Source organism: Rhopilema esculentum, chromosome 6, assembly GCF_057945365.1.
Source record: "Rhopilema esculentum isolate cy_ngs chromosome 6, ASM5794536v1, whole genome shotgun sequence".
Taxonomy (NCBI): domain Eukaryota; kingdom Metazoa; phylum Cnidaria; class Scyphozoa; order Rhizostomeae; family Rhizostomatidae; genus Rhopilema; species Rhopilema esculentum.
In genome coordinates, this window is record NC_142820.1 from 14,715,283 (window position 1) to 14,731,375 (window position 16,093).

General features: G+C 42.0%; 1 protein-coding gene across 1 annotated transcript; it reads left to right on the forward strand.

The window, feature by feature from the left end:
* Positions 1–2,315: 2,315 nt before the first annotated feature.
* Positions 2,316–9,781, forward strand: LOC148960164 (uncharacterized). The gene is made up of 3 exons (XM_089108956.1): positions 2,316–2,922; positions 3,175–5,314; positions 8,807–9,781. Exons 1-2 carry the CDS (start codon positions 2,353–2,355, stop codon positions 4,285–4,287), a joined length of 1,683 nt encoding a protein of 560 aa, XP_088965082.1. The 5' UTR covers positions 2,316–2,352; the 3' UTR covers positions 4,288–5,314; positions 8,807–9,781.
* Positions 9,782–16,093: the final 6,312 nt, after the last annotated feature.

A 16,093-nucleotide genomic window follows, 5' to 3' on the forward strand; every position in this document is an offset into this window, starting at 1 on the left:
GGTTAGGGTTAGGGTTAGGGTTAGGGTTAGGGTTAGGGTTAGGGTTAGGGTTAGGGTTAGGGTTAGGGTTAGGGTTAGGGTTAGGGTTAGGGTTAGGGTTAGGGTTAGGGTTAGGGTTAGGGTTAGGGTTAGGGTTAGGGTTAGGGTTAGGGTTAGGGTTAGGGTTAGGGTTAGGGTTAGGGTTAGGGTTAGGGTTAGGGTTAGGGTTAGGGTTAGGGTTAGGGTTAGGGTTAGGGTTAGGGTTAGGGTTAGGGTTAGGGTTAGGGTTAGGGTTAGGGTTAGGGTTAGGGTTAGGGTTAGGGTTAGGGTTAGGGTTAGGGTTAGGGTTAGGGTTAGGGTTAGGGTTAGGGTTAGGGTTAGGGTTAGGGTTAGGGTTAGGGTTAGGGTTAGGGTTAGGGTTAGGGTTAGGGTTAGGGTTAGGGTTAGGGTTAGGGTTAGGGTTAGGGTTAGGGTTAGGGTTAGGGTTAGGGTTAGGGTTAGGGTTAGGGTTAGGGTTAGGGTTAGGGTTAGGGTTAGGGTTAGGGTTAGGGTTAGGGTTAGGGTTAGGGTTAGGGTTAGGGTTAGGGTTAGGGTTAGGGTTAGGGTTAGGGTTAGGGTTAGGGTTAGGGTTAGGGTTAGGGTTAGGGTTAGGGTTAGGGTTAGGGTTAGGGTTAGGGTTAGGGTTAGGGTTAGGGTTAGGGTTAGGGTTAGGGTTAGGGTTAGGGTTAGGGTTAGGGTTAGGGTTAGGGTTAGGGTTAGGGTTAGGGTTAGGGTTAGGGTTAGGGTTAGGGTTAGGGTTAGGGTTAGGGTTAGGGTTAGGGTAAAACTATTGCCAGAGTTAGGTCAAAATTTTAGAATCTTCTTTTTGGCAGCATCTCTCGTGATAAGGGACGAGGGGGGTGCCGCATTCCATAAAGGGAAGGTCTGCTTGTAGTTTGCTGCATTCGCAGCCCGGGGGGGGGGGTCCAGTCCGTTTGATTTTATGTTTAAACTTGTTATGCATAAAATTCTATCTGGTTTCATCATGAAACCAGTTGTCTTGTAACCAGTTTCCTCTATCATATTAGAAACATTTAGCCAGAATTGCGCTTTAATGTAACTAGTTTGACTAGGGCTAGCTCCCGTTGAAACCAGATTGTTTAAACCAAATAACTTTTTTATCTGGTTACATCATTGACCAGTTGTCTTCCAGCCTGTTTTGTCGATGTAACCAGATGCATGCAACCAGAATTGAGTTTTATGAAAGAGTGTCAATAATATTAAACGAGTTTCAATAAGGCTAGTTCCCGTTGAAAGCAGATCGTTTAAACCAGATGGTTTTTCTATCTGGTTACATCATGTAACCAGTTGTCTTCCAGCTTGTTTTGTCAATGTAACCAGATGCATATAACAAGAATTGCGTTTTATGAAAGAGTGTCAATAATATTAAACGAGTTTCAATAAGGCTAGTTCCCGTTGAAAGCAGATCGTTTAAACCAGATGGTTTTTCTATCTGGTTACATCATGTAACCAGTTGTCTTCCAGCCGGTTTTTTCGATGTAACCAGATGCATGCTACCAGAATTGATATTTATGAAAGAGTTTCAATAATATAAAACGAGTTTCAATAAGGCTAGTCCCCGTTGAAAGCAGCGCGTTTTAACCAGATGACTTTTTTATCTGGTTACATCATGTAACCAGTTGTCTTCCAGCTTGTTTTGTCAATGTAACCAGATGCATATAACCAGAATTGCGTTTTTATAAGAAAAGCTTCATTGGGGCTTGGTTCGGGTGTGACCAAATTTCTAAACCGAATTTCTCTAACCTGGTTTTCCATTTATTTCACGTATTTTGATGGGCGTAGTGAGATCGCGGGGCGATAGAGTAGAAAAAAGTATTTGTAGCAAAACATCATAATTTCCTTTTATTGAATCAGCATATTTTCCTTGTAGAATCAAGCAATTGTCCCTCGTTAAAGAACGAAATGGATTCAAATTTTCATGGCAAGTTGTTTCCTTATCGTTAATTATTTACAATAGAAAGGATGTTTTCTCACAGATTGATGGTCGAAACATATACTTTTGCAACAAGACTTTTTCAACACGATTGCATTTTGTTATCAGTTTTCTTGGAACCAGTTTCCTTTTTATACATGTAACCAGAATATTTTTATTTAGAACCTACCAAAATTCTGGACAGAGATCTGTTTGAAATTGATGGAAATCAATACGTGGCACTGGCGGACGTTAAAACAGATTTCCAGCACATGACTGGATCAGCCTTCAAAACCATGCTCCACCGAATGGGTATAAGGGCTAGATTAGCCCAAGGGACGATATGTGTAAAGCTGCAGTCACGTTTTGGAAAACAGAAAGGGAGACACTGGCTGATAGATATGGGAGATTTTCAAAAACTTAACAGCAAACACAAACAGCAAATCTTCAAACAGCTCCAAAGCACCACAACGATTGAAGCAAACGATAAAATTTCAACGAATGAAATGTGCGGGGAGGCCACAAACTCCATGACTGATGTGGAATCTTTCGAAGATGTTAGAATGGAAGACTACAGCGTTAATTACCGAGATCCACACAATAGTACACATGAAGCTGTTAATAATGAGTTTCCGAAAATTGCTGAATTCTACAGCAAGGTAATCAATCCAGAACGGCCCACTGGAAAAATTGCAGAGGCAACAGTGAAAAAGATCATTGGTAAAGCAAAAGAATACTTTATTTTTGTTGCAGAGACAGAAACACGGAGTCCAAACATTGAAGATTGCCTTAACACGAAAAAAGTGGATGCTTTCGTGCAAACGCGATTGGCCAAACCCTTAAGCTACGGCACGGTGGCAGGCTATGTACAATCGATTTTATATATTGCCAAATATGTGAAGAGAAATAGCGGAAACCTTATGGAAATAAAAGAGATTGTGCAGCTGAAAAGAATACAGTCTCAGCTGCAGGTAAGCATTTAATTTGAAGTCATCTACTTCAGAGTTTATATCTACGTTTCAAGTGAACTAAGAACGGCCAAAGTGACCAAGATTGCCAAATTATCGTCGTCCAATAGCGAATTTGATATAAAATATGCTTTGAAAATATTACAGCGTTGGTTGTGCTGTCGGTTACTTCTACGCTTTACGCACTTTGTATGCATTTTCCTTCTTGATGGTGTTGTTTTCTTTTGCTGATTGCATTCACTTTTCTTTTAACAGAGAGAGTACGAAAAGGAGAGAAGGAGAAAAAATACAAATACGGACAGAAAAAAAAGCTATTACTGGGGACAAGCAATGGAACTATTAAAGAAAATGAAATATGAATTGGAAACATTTTGTGGCACGAGAATAGATAAGGCAAGATTGTATCATGATTTCTTAATTCTTTTAATGTTTGCCACTGTTAATCCGGCAAGAAACACTGACATGATAAGACTTAAAATAGTGCAAGAGAAGGATGGAGAGCGAGATAGAAATAACAACTATCTTATATTCAAAGAAGATGGCACAGTGGAATTGGAAATAAACATTTTTAAAACCTCTTCGACTTATGGGTGCAATCGGATCTCGGTTTCGAGCGTCGATTATTTAGAGCGCTATTTGCGAACATTTATAGATAAAGAAAGGAGGATACTCCTTAAAGATAAGAAACACGACTTTCTTTTCATGCGTAAAAGTGGAGAGCCATTTGAAAGTTCCGAATCATTTACAGTTTATCTCTCCAAGTCATTCTCACAACATTCGGATGATCAATTGCATGTAACTACAGGAACCCTTCGTAAAAGTTTAGTTAACTGGGTTCTGTCTGAGGAAAAGGACAAAAACATAGAAGCAGCTATCGCAAGACTTATGTCACACAGTCAGAGAACTCAGAGACTAAGATACTATACCATGGAAACCGAGAACAAAATTAAAAAGGGTGTAAGACACTTGGCAGATAATACAGCTAACTGTTTAGGGATTCGTCGAAAATTGTCCTGTTGGAACTACCCCATTAGAGATCAAATTGTTGCTCTAATTACAAATGATTCGACTTTGGCTGTTCCAAACATTTTAGTAGGTAAGGTAATCGATGTGAACTACGACGAGAAAACTGTATTAATGGCCGAGATGGAAGAGACTGACGAAAGCTACACGTATAAAATGAAAATTGGCATCACCTTCAAAGAAAGTATAGAGGCTGTAGTTCACCCCATTGATTGTGTATATGATGCGGACAGTAACACTTATCATCTCCGAACACGTAAGCATGAAATATACGAGGCAGTCATGGAAGGGATGCGACAACAAATGGATGAAAGTTCATCGGAATCAGACAATGACTTTATTTAAATTTTGTAACATCATTACACATTATACTATTATTTGCGAACATTTGTGACACCTTCATAGATTAATTAGAGGTTGTAGTTCTCTCCATTGATTGTGTTACGATTTATTCCTTTTGAAGTATCAACGCTATAAAGATATTTTTTTCATGTAGCTACATAACAAAAAGTTTTCTTTAAGTTTTCAAAGTAGAAAAAGTGTCTACCAAAGAACAACTTTTCATTTTTGTTTCTTTACGTGTCTTCTAAATACATGCATTGATATATACAGGCCCCTTAAATTATGTGTTTTAAAGCCCTTCAAAACCAATTGCTAGCGCTAATTTAAGTTTAAAATGATGTATGAAAGTTATTTCACATTGATACTAACTCCCTGATGGCCCCTAGGTTAGGGGTATTTCCCAATACCAAAGTTAAAGATACCCACAATCAAAAGCAGAACAGAACATTTAATGAATTGAAGTGAATTGAATTGGTCATAACCCACCTAGGGAATGACCAAACTTTAGATGCAATTTACACCAAAACCATATAGAATTTCCAAGACCTCTGGTACTATGCTAGAGATGAAGTATATTTACCCATTGTATCAAAAGCTGGTAATCTTAAAAGCTAATTTACTATTTTTCCATATTTTTCGAACATTCCTTACTTCACTACTATAGAGGGGTTTTAGCGGCGCGTCCTGGTGAAACAATAGGGCCTCGGTTAAATGTATTAAGGAAGGGGTGATACTTTTCAAAATAAGTGAAAAAATCATTAAATGTTTCTGGTGTAGAAAATTACGCTGAGTTGATTGACACTCTAGATAAAGGGTCTTAAATGCACCGTTTTCGAAATAATTGGGGTTGAAGTGGGGCAAAACAATAGGGAAAACAATAGGCCAAACTAAGGAAAAATGACCACTAGCATCAAATAGAGGCTGCACCATGCTCAATATAAACAAAATGGCGCTTCAATTCCGCGCGCTAAGTTGCTTCGGAGAGTGTAAAATGCATAGGAATGATACTACTCAGATTACTTTGGTTTAGGTGAGACTCCTTTTAAGCTACATCTTGACATGATTTAAAAGGGTTCGTCATTTTGTCCCGAATTGATTTCACCATTTGACATTTCTAACAGTCTTTATGTTGGGCCTAGGCCTTTATGTTGAGTTGCTTACATTGCCATGGTACAAGCTTTGAGATCTTTATCATGCTGAGACTTTTAACAAATATGAATTCTCTTTAACACAAATATGTTACAGTTTGCCCCCGAAACAGTAAATAGTCTAGCGATTTGCTTTGTTGTGATTATCTTCTATGGTTTAGTTGATTTGGTGATATTTTAACATTCAGTTGTGTTATGGCACGAAAATAAGGAACCTGTGTGGATAAGGTTCTCTGTGCACCAGGACGGGTGCAAGGTTCTATAGAATAGGATAATGGACTCTCTGTAACAGTTTGCCCCCGAAACAGTAAATAGTCTAGCGATTTGCTTTGTTGTGATTATCTTCTATGGTTTAGTTGATTTGGTGATATTTTAACATTCAGTTGTGTTATGGCACGAAAATAAGGAACTTGTGTGGATAAGGTTCTCTGTGCACCAGGACGGGGTGCAAGGTTCTATAGAATAGGATAATGGACTCTCTGTAACAGTTTGCCCCCGAAACAGTAAATAGTCTAGCGATTTGCTTTGTTGTGATTATCTTCTATGGTTTAGTTGATTTGGTGATATTTTAACATTCAGTTGTGTTATGGCACGAAAATAAGGAACTTGTGTGGATAAGGTTCTCTGTGCAACAGGACGGAGTGCAAGGTTCTATAGAATAGGATAATGGACTCTCTGTAACAGTTTGCCCCCGAAACAGTAAATAGTCTAGCGATTTGCTTTGTTGTGATTATCTTCTATGGTTTAGTTGATTTGGTGATATTTTAACATTCAGTTGTGTTATGGCACGAAAATAAGGAACTTGTGTGGATAAGGTTCTCTGTGCACCAGGACGGGGTGCAAGGTTCTATAGAATAGGATAATGGACTCTCTGTAACAGTTTGCCCCCGAAACAGTAAATAGTCTAGCGATTTGCTTTGTTGTGATTATCTTCTATGGTTTAGTTGATTTGGTGATATTTTAACATTCAGTTGTGTTATGGCACGAAAATAAGGAACTTGTGTGGATAAGGCTCTCTGTGCACCAGGACGGGGTGCAAGGTTCTATAGAATAGGATAATGGACTCTCTGTAACAGTTTGCCCCCGAAACAGTAAATAGTCTAGCGATTTGCTTTGTTGTGATTATCTTCTATGGTTTAGTTGATTTGGTGATATTTTAACATTCAGTTGTGTTATGGCACGAAAATAAGGAACTTGTGTGGATAAGGTTCTCTGTGCACCAGGACGGGGTGCAAGGTTCTATAGAATAGGATAATGGACTCTCTGTAACAGTTTGCCCCCGAAACAGTAAATAGTCTAGCGATTTGCTTTGTTGTGATTATCTTCTATGGTTTAGTTGATTTGGTGATATTTTAACATTCAGTTGTGTTATGGCACGAAAATAAGGAACTTGTGTGGATAAGGTTCTCTGTGCACCAGGACGGGGTGCAAGGTTCTATAGAATAGGATAATGGACTCTCTGTAACAGTTTGCCCCCGAAACAGTAAATAGTCTAGCGATTTGCTTTGTTGTGATTATCTTCTATGGTTTAGTTGATTTGGTGATATTTTAACATTCAGTTGTGTTATGGCACGAAAATAAGGAACTTGTGTGGATAAGGTTCTCTGTGCAACAGGACGGAGTGCAAGGTTCTATAGAATAGGATAATGGACTCTCTGTAACAGTTTGCCCCCGAAACAGTAAATAGTCTAGCGATTTGCTTTGTTGTGATTATCTTCTATGGTTTAGTTGATTTGGTGATATTTTAACATTCAGTTGTGTTATGGCACGAAAATAAGGAACTTGTGTGGATAAGGTTCTCTGTGCACCAGGACGGGGTGCAAGGTTCTATAGAATAGGATAATGGACTCTCTGTAACAGTTTGCCCCCGAAACAGTAAATAGTCTAGCGATTTGCTTTGTTGTGATTATCTTCTATGGTTTAGTTGATTTGGTGATATTTTAACATTCAGTTGTGTTATGGCACGAAAATAAGGAACTTGTGTGGATAAGGCTCTCTGTGCACCAGGACGGGGTGCAAGGTTCTATAGAATAGGATAATGGACTCTCTGTAACAGTTTGCCCCCGAAACAGTAAATAGTCTAGCGATTTGCTTTGTTGTGATTATCTTCTATGGTTTAGTTGATTTGGTGATATTTTAACATTCAGTTGTGTTATGGCACGAAAATAAGGAACTTGTGTGGATAAGGTTCTCTGTGCACCAGGACGGGGTGCAAGGTTCTATAGAATAGGATAATGGACTCTCTGTAACAGTTTGCCCCCGAAACAGTAAATAGTCTAGCGATTTGCTTTGTTGTGATTATCTTCTATGGTTTAGTTGATTTGGTGATATTTTAACATTCAGTTGTGTTATGGCACGAAAATAAGGAACTTGTGTGGATAAGGTTCTCTGTGCACCAGGACGGGGTGCAAGGTTCTATAGAATAGGATAATGGACTCTCTGTAACAGTTTGCCCCCGAAACAGTAAATAGTCTAGCGATTTGCTTTGTTGTGATTATCTTCTATGGTTTAGTTGATTTGGTGATATTTTAACATTCAGTTGTGTTATGGCACGAAAATAAGGAACTTGTGTGGATAAGGTTCTCTGTGCAACAGGACGGAGTGCAAGGTTCTATAGAATAGGATAATGGACTCTCTGTAACAGTTTGCCCCCGAAACAGTAAATAGTCTAGCGATTTGCTTTGTTGTGATTATCTTCTATGGTTTAGTTGATTTGGTGATATTTTAACATTCAGTTGTGTTATGGCACGAAAATAAGGAACTTGTGTGGATAAGGTTCTCTGTGCAACAGGACGGAGTGCAAGGTTCTATAGAATAGGATAATGGACTCTCTGTAACAGTTTGCCCCCGAAACAGTAAATAGTCTAGCGATTTGCTTTGTTGTGATTATCTTCTATGGTTTAGTTGATTTGGTGATATTTTAACATTCAGTTGTGTTATGGCACGAAAATAAGGAACTTGTGTGGATAAGGTTCTCTGTGCACCAGGACGGGGTGCAAGGTTCTATAGAATAGGATAATGGACTCTCTGTAACAGTTTGCCCCCGAAACAGTAAATAGTCTAGCGATTTGCTTTGTTGTGATTATCTTCTATGGTTTAGTTGATTTGGTGATATTTTAACATTCAGTTGTGTTATGGCACGAAAATAAGGAACTTGTGTGGATAAGGCTCTCTGTGCACCAGGACGGGGTGCAAGGTTCTATAGAATAGGATAATGGACTCTCTGTAACAGTTTGCCCCCGAAACAGTAAATAGTCTAGCGATTTGCTTTGTTGTGATTATCTTCTATGGTTTAGTTGATTTGGTGATATTTTAACATTCAGTTGTGTTATCCGTTAAACCCTAGTTATTTATTAAAATTTTATTTTTGATAGACGTCAGAGCAATAGCAGAACAACATCAATTCATTGGCGGATCATAAGGAGCTGGAGAATGAAGAAGTCCGTGACTTTTATGTAGTTTAATTCTCTTTCGATATATAATTTTCTATAAAAATAATAAGTTTCGGTATATATCACGTAGGCCTATCAATTTTAACTTGAACAAGTAAAATATGTACGGTGCTTGTAGTACTTCACCCAAATAACGATAGTATAATGAGCGAATAAGTTCAGTACCAGATTGATTGTAACAACACGTTTTTTCCCGTATAAACTTGTTATTATTAATTATAACAATACGTCATATTAGCAAGTTTTTATGAATGTTAAATTAAGTGTTGTTTTTTGTCAAACAAGAATTTATCAAGGTTTTTTATTGTGTTCTTTTGTTCATCCTTTGCTCGTGATACCAGCTGTAAATTTATTTTCTTACCACTGTATCGAAAACGAAGTTCCTCTTGAAGGATAGGTAATAAAGATGGAAGAGGGAGACTGGGGCCGGGGGAGCAGATGCTTCAGAGGGGTCCGAGTGGTACGAGTGTCCGAATGGAAATTTCAAAATCGCAATTACTCCTGAAACTCTGTATTTAAATAATCATCCATAAGGGTTTATGACTATGACTTATAAAGTGCATGCTGTGTAAGTTTGCTGTAACTGCGAACGCCTATGTCACTGCGCATATCTGTTACTGACTCACACGACATAAGTTAACAAGAATGCATTTAACAGCTCTTTTGTTTTATGCTGTGGGAAATTATGTGAGTATGAAATTTGCTAAAACTGTTTCCTTTGATTGTATTCCCAATTCTAACTACAGTTTGTTTGTTTATTTCGATAGCCATAGGAAATAATCCGTGTGATAAAGTTACTAAAACTGTTTCTTTTGATTGTATTCCCAATTCTAACTACAGTTTGTTTGTTTATTTTGATAGCCATAGGAAATAATCCGTGTATTAAATTTACCAAAACTGTTTCTTTTGATAGTATTCTCAATTCTAACTACAATTTGTTTGTTTATTTTGATAACCATAGCTATGTTGACTGTTTGTTATATAAGAGTGTGTTCCAACTAACGTTTCAGAATTACTGTGAATTTGCTGAAGTGTAGTTGCAATTTTCGATTGATGAAATAAAAGCAGATGTTGATACAAAGTCTCCAACGTGGATATAAGAACCAGAAAGTATATTGTACAGTTCACGAATAAACGCGAACCAAATCATTAATTCAATCCTCGTCAGCTGAGGTGAGACAATAAAATTGGTTTATCTATTCATTAGGTGAGTTTATTTCCAGATTATCAAAAACTTCAATAGTTCCTACTGTTTGTATTTTTTGCAATCAATTTCACCGGCAACGGCAACGCAATTCACCAGAATTCTTTTGAACAAGTGCAAATCTTTAGAACTTGACAACAGATACTTTTAATATACACCTTGTATTTGATGTTTAAACTTGTTATGCATACAATTCTATCTGGTTTCATCATCAGTTGTCTTGTTACCAGTTTCCTCTATGATATTAGAAACATTTAGCCAGAATTGCGCTTTAATGTAACTAGTTTGACTAGGGCTAGCTCCCGTTGAAACCAGATTGTTTAAACCAAATAACTTTTTTATCTGGTTACATCATGTAACCAGTTGTCTTCCAGCCTGTTTTGTCAATGTAACCAGATGCATATAACCCGAATTGCGTTTCTATAAGAAAAGCTTCATTGGGGCTTAGTTCGGGTGTGACCAAATTTCTAAACTGATTTCTCTAACCTGGTTTTTCATTTATTTTACGTAGTTTGATGCGCGTAGCGAGATTGCTTATATCTGGTTACATCTTAAACTTGTTTCACAAAATTAGGGTTAGGGTTAGGGTTAGGGTTAGGGTTAGGGTTAGGGTTAGGGTTAGGGTTAGGGTTAGGGTTAGGGTTAGGGTTAGGGTTAGGGTTAGGGTTAGGGTTAGGGTTAGGGTTAGGGTTAGGGTTAGGGTTAGGGTTAGGGTTAGGGTTAGGGTTAGGGTTAGGGTTAGGGTTAGGGTTAGGGTTAGGGTTAGGGTTAGGGTTAGGGTTAGGGTTAGGGTTAGGGTTAGGGTTAGGGTTAGGGTTAGGGTTAGGGTTAGGGTTAGGGTTAGGGTTAGGGTTAGGGTTAGGGTTAGGGTTAGGGTTAGGGTTAGGGTTAGGGTTAGGGTTAGGGTTAGGGTTAGGGTTAGGGTTAGGGTTAGGGTTAGGGTTAGGGTTAGGGTTAGGGTTAGGGTTAGGGTTAGGGTTAGGGTTAGGGTTAGGGTTAGGGTTAGGGTTAGGGTTAGGGTTAGGGTTAGGGTTAGGGTTAGGGTTAGGGTTAGGGTTAGGGTTAGGGTTAGGGTTAGGGTTAGGGTTAGGGTTAGGGTTAGGGTTAGGGTTAGGGTTAGGGTTAGGGTTAGGGTTAGGGTTAGGGTTAGGGTTAGGGTTAGGGTTAGGGTTAGGGTTAGGGTTAGGGTTAGGGTTAGGGTTAGGGTTAGGGTTAGGGTTAGGGTTAGGGTTAGGGTTAGGGTTAGGGTTAGGGTTAGGGTTAGGGTTAGGGTTAGGGTTAGGGTTAGGGTTAGGGTTAGGGTTAGGGTTAGGGTTAGGGTTAGGGTTAGGGTTAGGGTTAGGGTTAGGGTTAGGGTTAGGGTTAGGGTTAGGGTTAGGGTTAGGGTTAGGGTTAGGGTTAGGGTTAGGGTTAGGGTTAGGGTTAGGGTTAGGGTTAGGGTTAGGGTTAGGGTTAGGGTTAGGGTTAGGGTTAGGGTTAGGGTTAGGGTTAGGGTTAGGGTTAGGGTTAGGGTTAGGGTTAGGGTTAGGGTTAGGGTTAGGGTTAGGGTTAGGGTTAGGGTTAGGGTTAGGGTTAGGGTTAGGGTTAGGGTTAGGGTTAGGGTTAGGGTTAGGGTTAGGGTTAGGGTTAGGGTTAGGGTTAGGGTTAGGGTTAGGGTTAGGGTTAGGGTTAGGGTTAGGGTTAGGGTTAGGGTTAGGGTTAGGGTTAGGGTTAGGGTTAGGGTTAGGGTTAGGGTTAGGGTTAGGGTTAGGGTTAGGGTTAGGGTTAGGGTTAGGGTTAGGGTTAGGGTTAGGGTTAGGGTTAGGGTTAGGGTTAGGGTTAGGGTTAGGGTTAGGGTTAGGGTTAGGGTTAGGGTTAGGGTTAGGGTTAGGGTTAGGGTTAGGGTTAGGGTTAGGGTTAGGGTTAGGGTTAGGGTTAGGGTTAGGGTTAGGGTTAGGGTTAGGGTTAGGGTTAGGGTTAGGGTTAGGGTTAGGGTTAGGGTTAGGGTTAGGGTTAGGGTTAGGGTTAGGGTTAGGGTTAGGGTTAGGGTTAGGGTTAGGGTTAGGGTTAGGGTTAGGGTTAGGGTTAGGGTTAGGGTTAGGGTTAGGGTTAGGGTTAGGGTTAGGGTTAGGGTTAGGGTTAGGGTTAGGGTTAGGGTTAGGGTTAGGGTTAGGGTTAGGGTTAGGGTTAGGGTTAGGGTTAGGGTTAGGGTTAGGGTTAGGGTTAGGGTTAGGGTTAGGGTTAGGGTTAGGGTTAGGGTTAGGGTTAGGGTTAGGGTTAGGGTTAGGGTTAGGGTTAGGGTTAGGGTTAGGGTTAGGGTTAGGGTTAGGGTTAGGGTTAGGGTTAGGGTTAGGGTTAGGGTTAGGGTTAGGGTTAGGGTTAGGGTTAGGGTTAGGGTTAGGGTTAGGGTTAGGGTTAGGGTTAGGGTTAGGGTTAGGGTTAGGGTTAGGGTTAGGGTTAGGGTTAGGGTTAGGGTTAGGGTTAGGGTTAGGGTTAGGGTTAGGGTTAGGGTTAGGGTTAGGGTTAGGGTTAGGGTTAGGGTTAGGGTTAGGGTTAGGGTTAGGGTTAGGGTTAGGGTTAGGGTTAGGGTTAGGGTTAGGGTTAGGGTTAGGGTTAGGGTTAGGGTTAGGGTTAGGGTTAGGGTTAGGGTTAGGGTTAGGGTTAGGGTTAGGGTTAGGGTTAGGGTTAGGGTTAGGGTTAGGGTTAGGGTTAGGGTTAGGGTTAGGGTTAGGGTTAGGGTTAGGGTTAGGGTTAGGGTTAGGGTTAGGGTTAGGGTTAGGGTTAGGGTTAGGGTTAGGGTTAGGGTTAGGGTTAGGGTTAGGGTTAGGGTTAGGGTTAGGGTTAGGGTTAGGGTTAGGGTTAGGGTTAGGGTTAGGGTTAGGGTTAGGGTTAGGGTTAGGGTTAGGGTTAGGGTTAGGGTTAGGGTTAGGGTTAGGGTTAGGGTTAGGGTTAGGGTTAGGGTTAGGGTTAGGGTTAGGGTTAGGGTTAGGGTTAGGGTTAGGGTTAGGGTTAGGGTTAGGGTTAGGGTTAGGGTTAGGGTTAGGGTTAGGGTTAGGGTTAGGGTTAGGGTTAGGGTTAGGGTTAGGGTTAGGGTTAGGGTTAGGGTTAGGGTTAGGGTTAGGGTTAGGGTTAGGGTTAGGGTTAGGGTTAGGGTTAGGGTTAGGGTTAGGGTTAGGGTTAGGGTTAGGGTTAGGGTTAGGGTTAGGGTTAGGGTTAGGGTTAGGGTTAGGGTTAGGGTTAGGGTTAGGGTTAGGGTTAGGGTTAGGGTTAGGGTTAGGGTTAGGGTTAGGGTTAGGGTTAGGGTTAGGGTTAGGGTTAGGGTTAGGGTTAGGGTTAGGGTTAGGGTTAGGGTTAGGGTTAGGGTTAGGGTTAGGGTTAGGGTTAGGGTTAGGGTTAGGGTTAGGGTTAGGGTTAGGGTTAGGGTTAGGGTTAGGGTTAGGGTTAGGGTTAGGGTTAGGGTTAGGGTTAGGGTTAGGGTTAGGGTTAGGGTTAGGGTTAGGGTTAGGGTTAGGGTTAGGGTTAGGGTTAGGGTTAGGGTTAGGGTTAGGGTTAGGGTTAGGGTTAGGGTTAGGGTTAGGGTTAGGGTTAGGGTTAGGGTTAGGGTTAGGGTTAGGGTTAGGGTTAGGGTTAGGGTTAGGGTTAGGGTTAGGGTTAGGGTTAGGGTTAGGGTTAGGGTTAGGGTTAGGGTTAGGGTTAGGGTTAGGGTTAGGGTTAGGGTTAGGGTTAGGGTTAGGGTTAGGGTTAGGGTTAGGGTTAGGGTTAGGGTTAGGGTTAGGGTTAGGGTTAGGGTTAGGGTTAGGGTTAGGGTTAGGGTTAGGGTTAGGGTTAGGGTTAGGGTTAGGGTTAGGGTTAGGGTTAGGGTTAGGGTTAGGGTTAGGGTTAGGGTTAGGGTTAGGGTTAGGGTTAGGGTTAGGGTTAGGGTTAGGGTTAGGGTTAGGGTTAGGGTTAGGGTTAGGGTTAGGGTTAGGGTTAGGGTTAGGGTTAGGGTTAGGGTTAGGGTTAGGGTTAGGGTTAGGGTTAGGGTTAGGGTTAGGGTTAGGGTTAGGGTTAGGGTTAGGGTTAGGGTTAGGGTTAGGGTTAGGGTTAGGGTTAGGGTTAGGGTTAGGGTTAGGGTTAGGGTTAGGGTTAGGGTTAGGGTTAGGGTTAGGGTTAGGGTTAGGGTTAGGGTTAGGGTTAGGGTTAGGGTTAGGTTAGGGTTAGGGTTAGGGTTAGGGTTAGGGTTAGGGTTAGGGTTAGGGTTAGGGTTAGGGTTAGGGTTAGGGTTAGGGTTAGGGTTAGGGTTAGGGTTAGGGTTAGGGTTAGGGTTAGGGTTAGGGTTAGGGTTAGGGTTAGGGTTAGGGTTAGGGTTAGGGTTAGGGTTAGGGTTAGGGTTAGGGTTAGGGTTAGGGTTAGGGTTAGGGTTAGGGTTAGGGTTAGGGTTAGGGTTAGGGTTAGGGTTAGGGTTAGGGTTAGGGTTAGGGTTAGGGTTAGGGTTAGGGTTAGGGTTAGGGTTAGGGTTAGGGTTAGGGTTAGGGTTAGGGTTAGGGTTAGGGTTAGGGTTAGGGTTAGGGTTAGGGTTAGGGTTAGGGTTAGGGTTAGGGTTAGGGTTAGGGTTAGGGTTAGGGTTAGGGTTAGGGTTAGGGTTAGGGTTAGGGTTAGGGTTAGGGTTAGGGTTAGGGTTAGGGTTAGGGTTAGGGTTAGGGTTAGGGTTAGGGTTAGGGTTAGGGTTAGGGTTAGGGTTAGGGTTAGGGTTAGGGTTAGGGTTAGGGTTAGGGTTAGGGTTAGGGTTAGGGTTAGGGTTAGGGTTAGGGTTAGGGTTAGGGTTAGGGTTAGGGTTAGGGTTAGGGTTAGGGTTAGGGTTAGGGTTAGGGTTAGGGTTAGGGTTAGGGTTAGGGTTAGGGTTAGGGTTAGGGTTAGGGTTAGGGTTAGGGTTAGGGTTAGGGTTAGGGTTAGGGTTAGGGTTAGGGTTAGGGTTAGGGTTAGGGTTAGGGTTAGGGTTAGGGTTAGGGTTAGGGTTAGGGTTAGGGTTAGGGTTAGGGTTAGGGTTAGGGTTAGGGTTAGGGTTAGGGTTAGGGTTAGGGTTAGGGTTAGGGTTAGGGTTAGGGTTAGGGTTAGGGTTAGGGTTAGGGTTAGGGTTAGGGTTAGGGTTAGGGTTAGGGTTAGGGTTAGGGTTAGGGTTAGGGTTAGGGTTAGGGTTAGGGTTAGGGTTAGGGTTAGGGTTTAGGGTTAGGGTTAGGGTTAGGGTTAGGGTTAGGGTTAGGGTTAGGGTTAGGGTTAGGGTTAGGGTTAGGGTTAGGGTTAGGGTTAGGGTTAGGGTTAGGGTTAGGGTTAGGGTTAGGGTTAGGGTTAGGGTTAGGGTTAGGGTTAGGGTTAGGGTTAGGGTTAGGGTTAGGGTTAGGGTTAGGGTTAGGGTTAGGGTTAGGGTTAGGGTTAGGGTTAGGGTTAGGGTTAGGGTTAGGGTTAGGGTTAGGGTTAGGGTTAGGGTTAGGGTTAGGGTTAGGGTTAGGGTTAGGGTTAGGGTTAGGGTTAGGGTTAGGGTTAGGGTTAGGGTTAGGGTTAGGGTTAGGGTTAGGGTTAGGGTTAGGGTTAGGGTTAGGGTTAGGGTTAGGGTTAGGGTTAGGGTTAGGGTTAGGGTTAGGGTTAGGGTTAGGGTTAGGGTTAGGGTTAGGGTTAGGGTTAGGGTTAGGGTTAGGGTTAGGGTTAGGGTTAGGGTTAGGGTTAGGGTTAGGGTTAGGGTTAGGGTTAGGGTTAGGGTTAGGGTTAGGGTTAGGGTTAGGGTTAGGGTTAGGGTTAGGGTTAGGGTTAGGGTTAGGGTTAGGGTTAGGGTTAGGGTTAGGGTTAGGGTTAGGGTTAGGGTTAGGGTTAGGGTTAGGGTTAGGGTTAGGGTTAGGGTTAGGGTTAGGGTTAGGGTTAGGGTTAGGGTTAGGGTTAGGGTTAGGGTTAGGGTTAGGGTTAGGGTTAGGGTTAGGGTTAGGGTTAGGGTTAGGGTTAGGGTTAGGGTTAGGGTTAGGGTTAGGGTTAGGGTTAGGGTTAGGGTTAGGGTTAGG

Excerpts from the sequence above, each read along its gene's own strand:
- LOC148960164 (XM_089108956.1), top strand. The coding sequence starts at position 2,353 with ATGGGAGATTTTCAAAAACTTAACAGCAAACACAAACAGCAAATCTTC. Across the intron at positions 2,923-3,174 it reads GAATACAGTCTCAGCTGCAG|AGAGAGTACGAAAAGGAGAG; the intron begins GTAAGCATTTAA and ends TTCTTTTAACAG.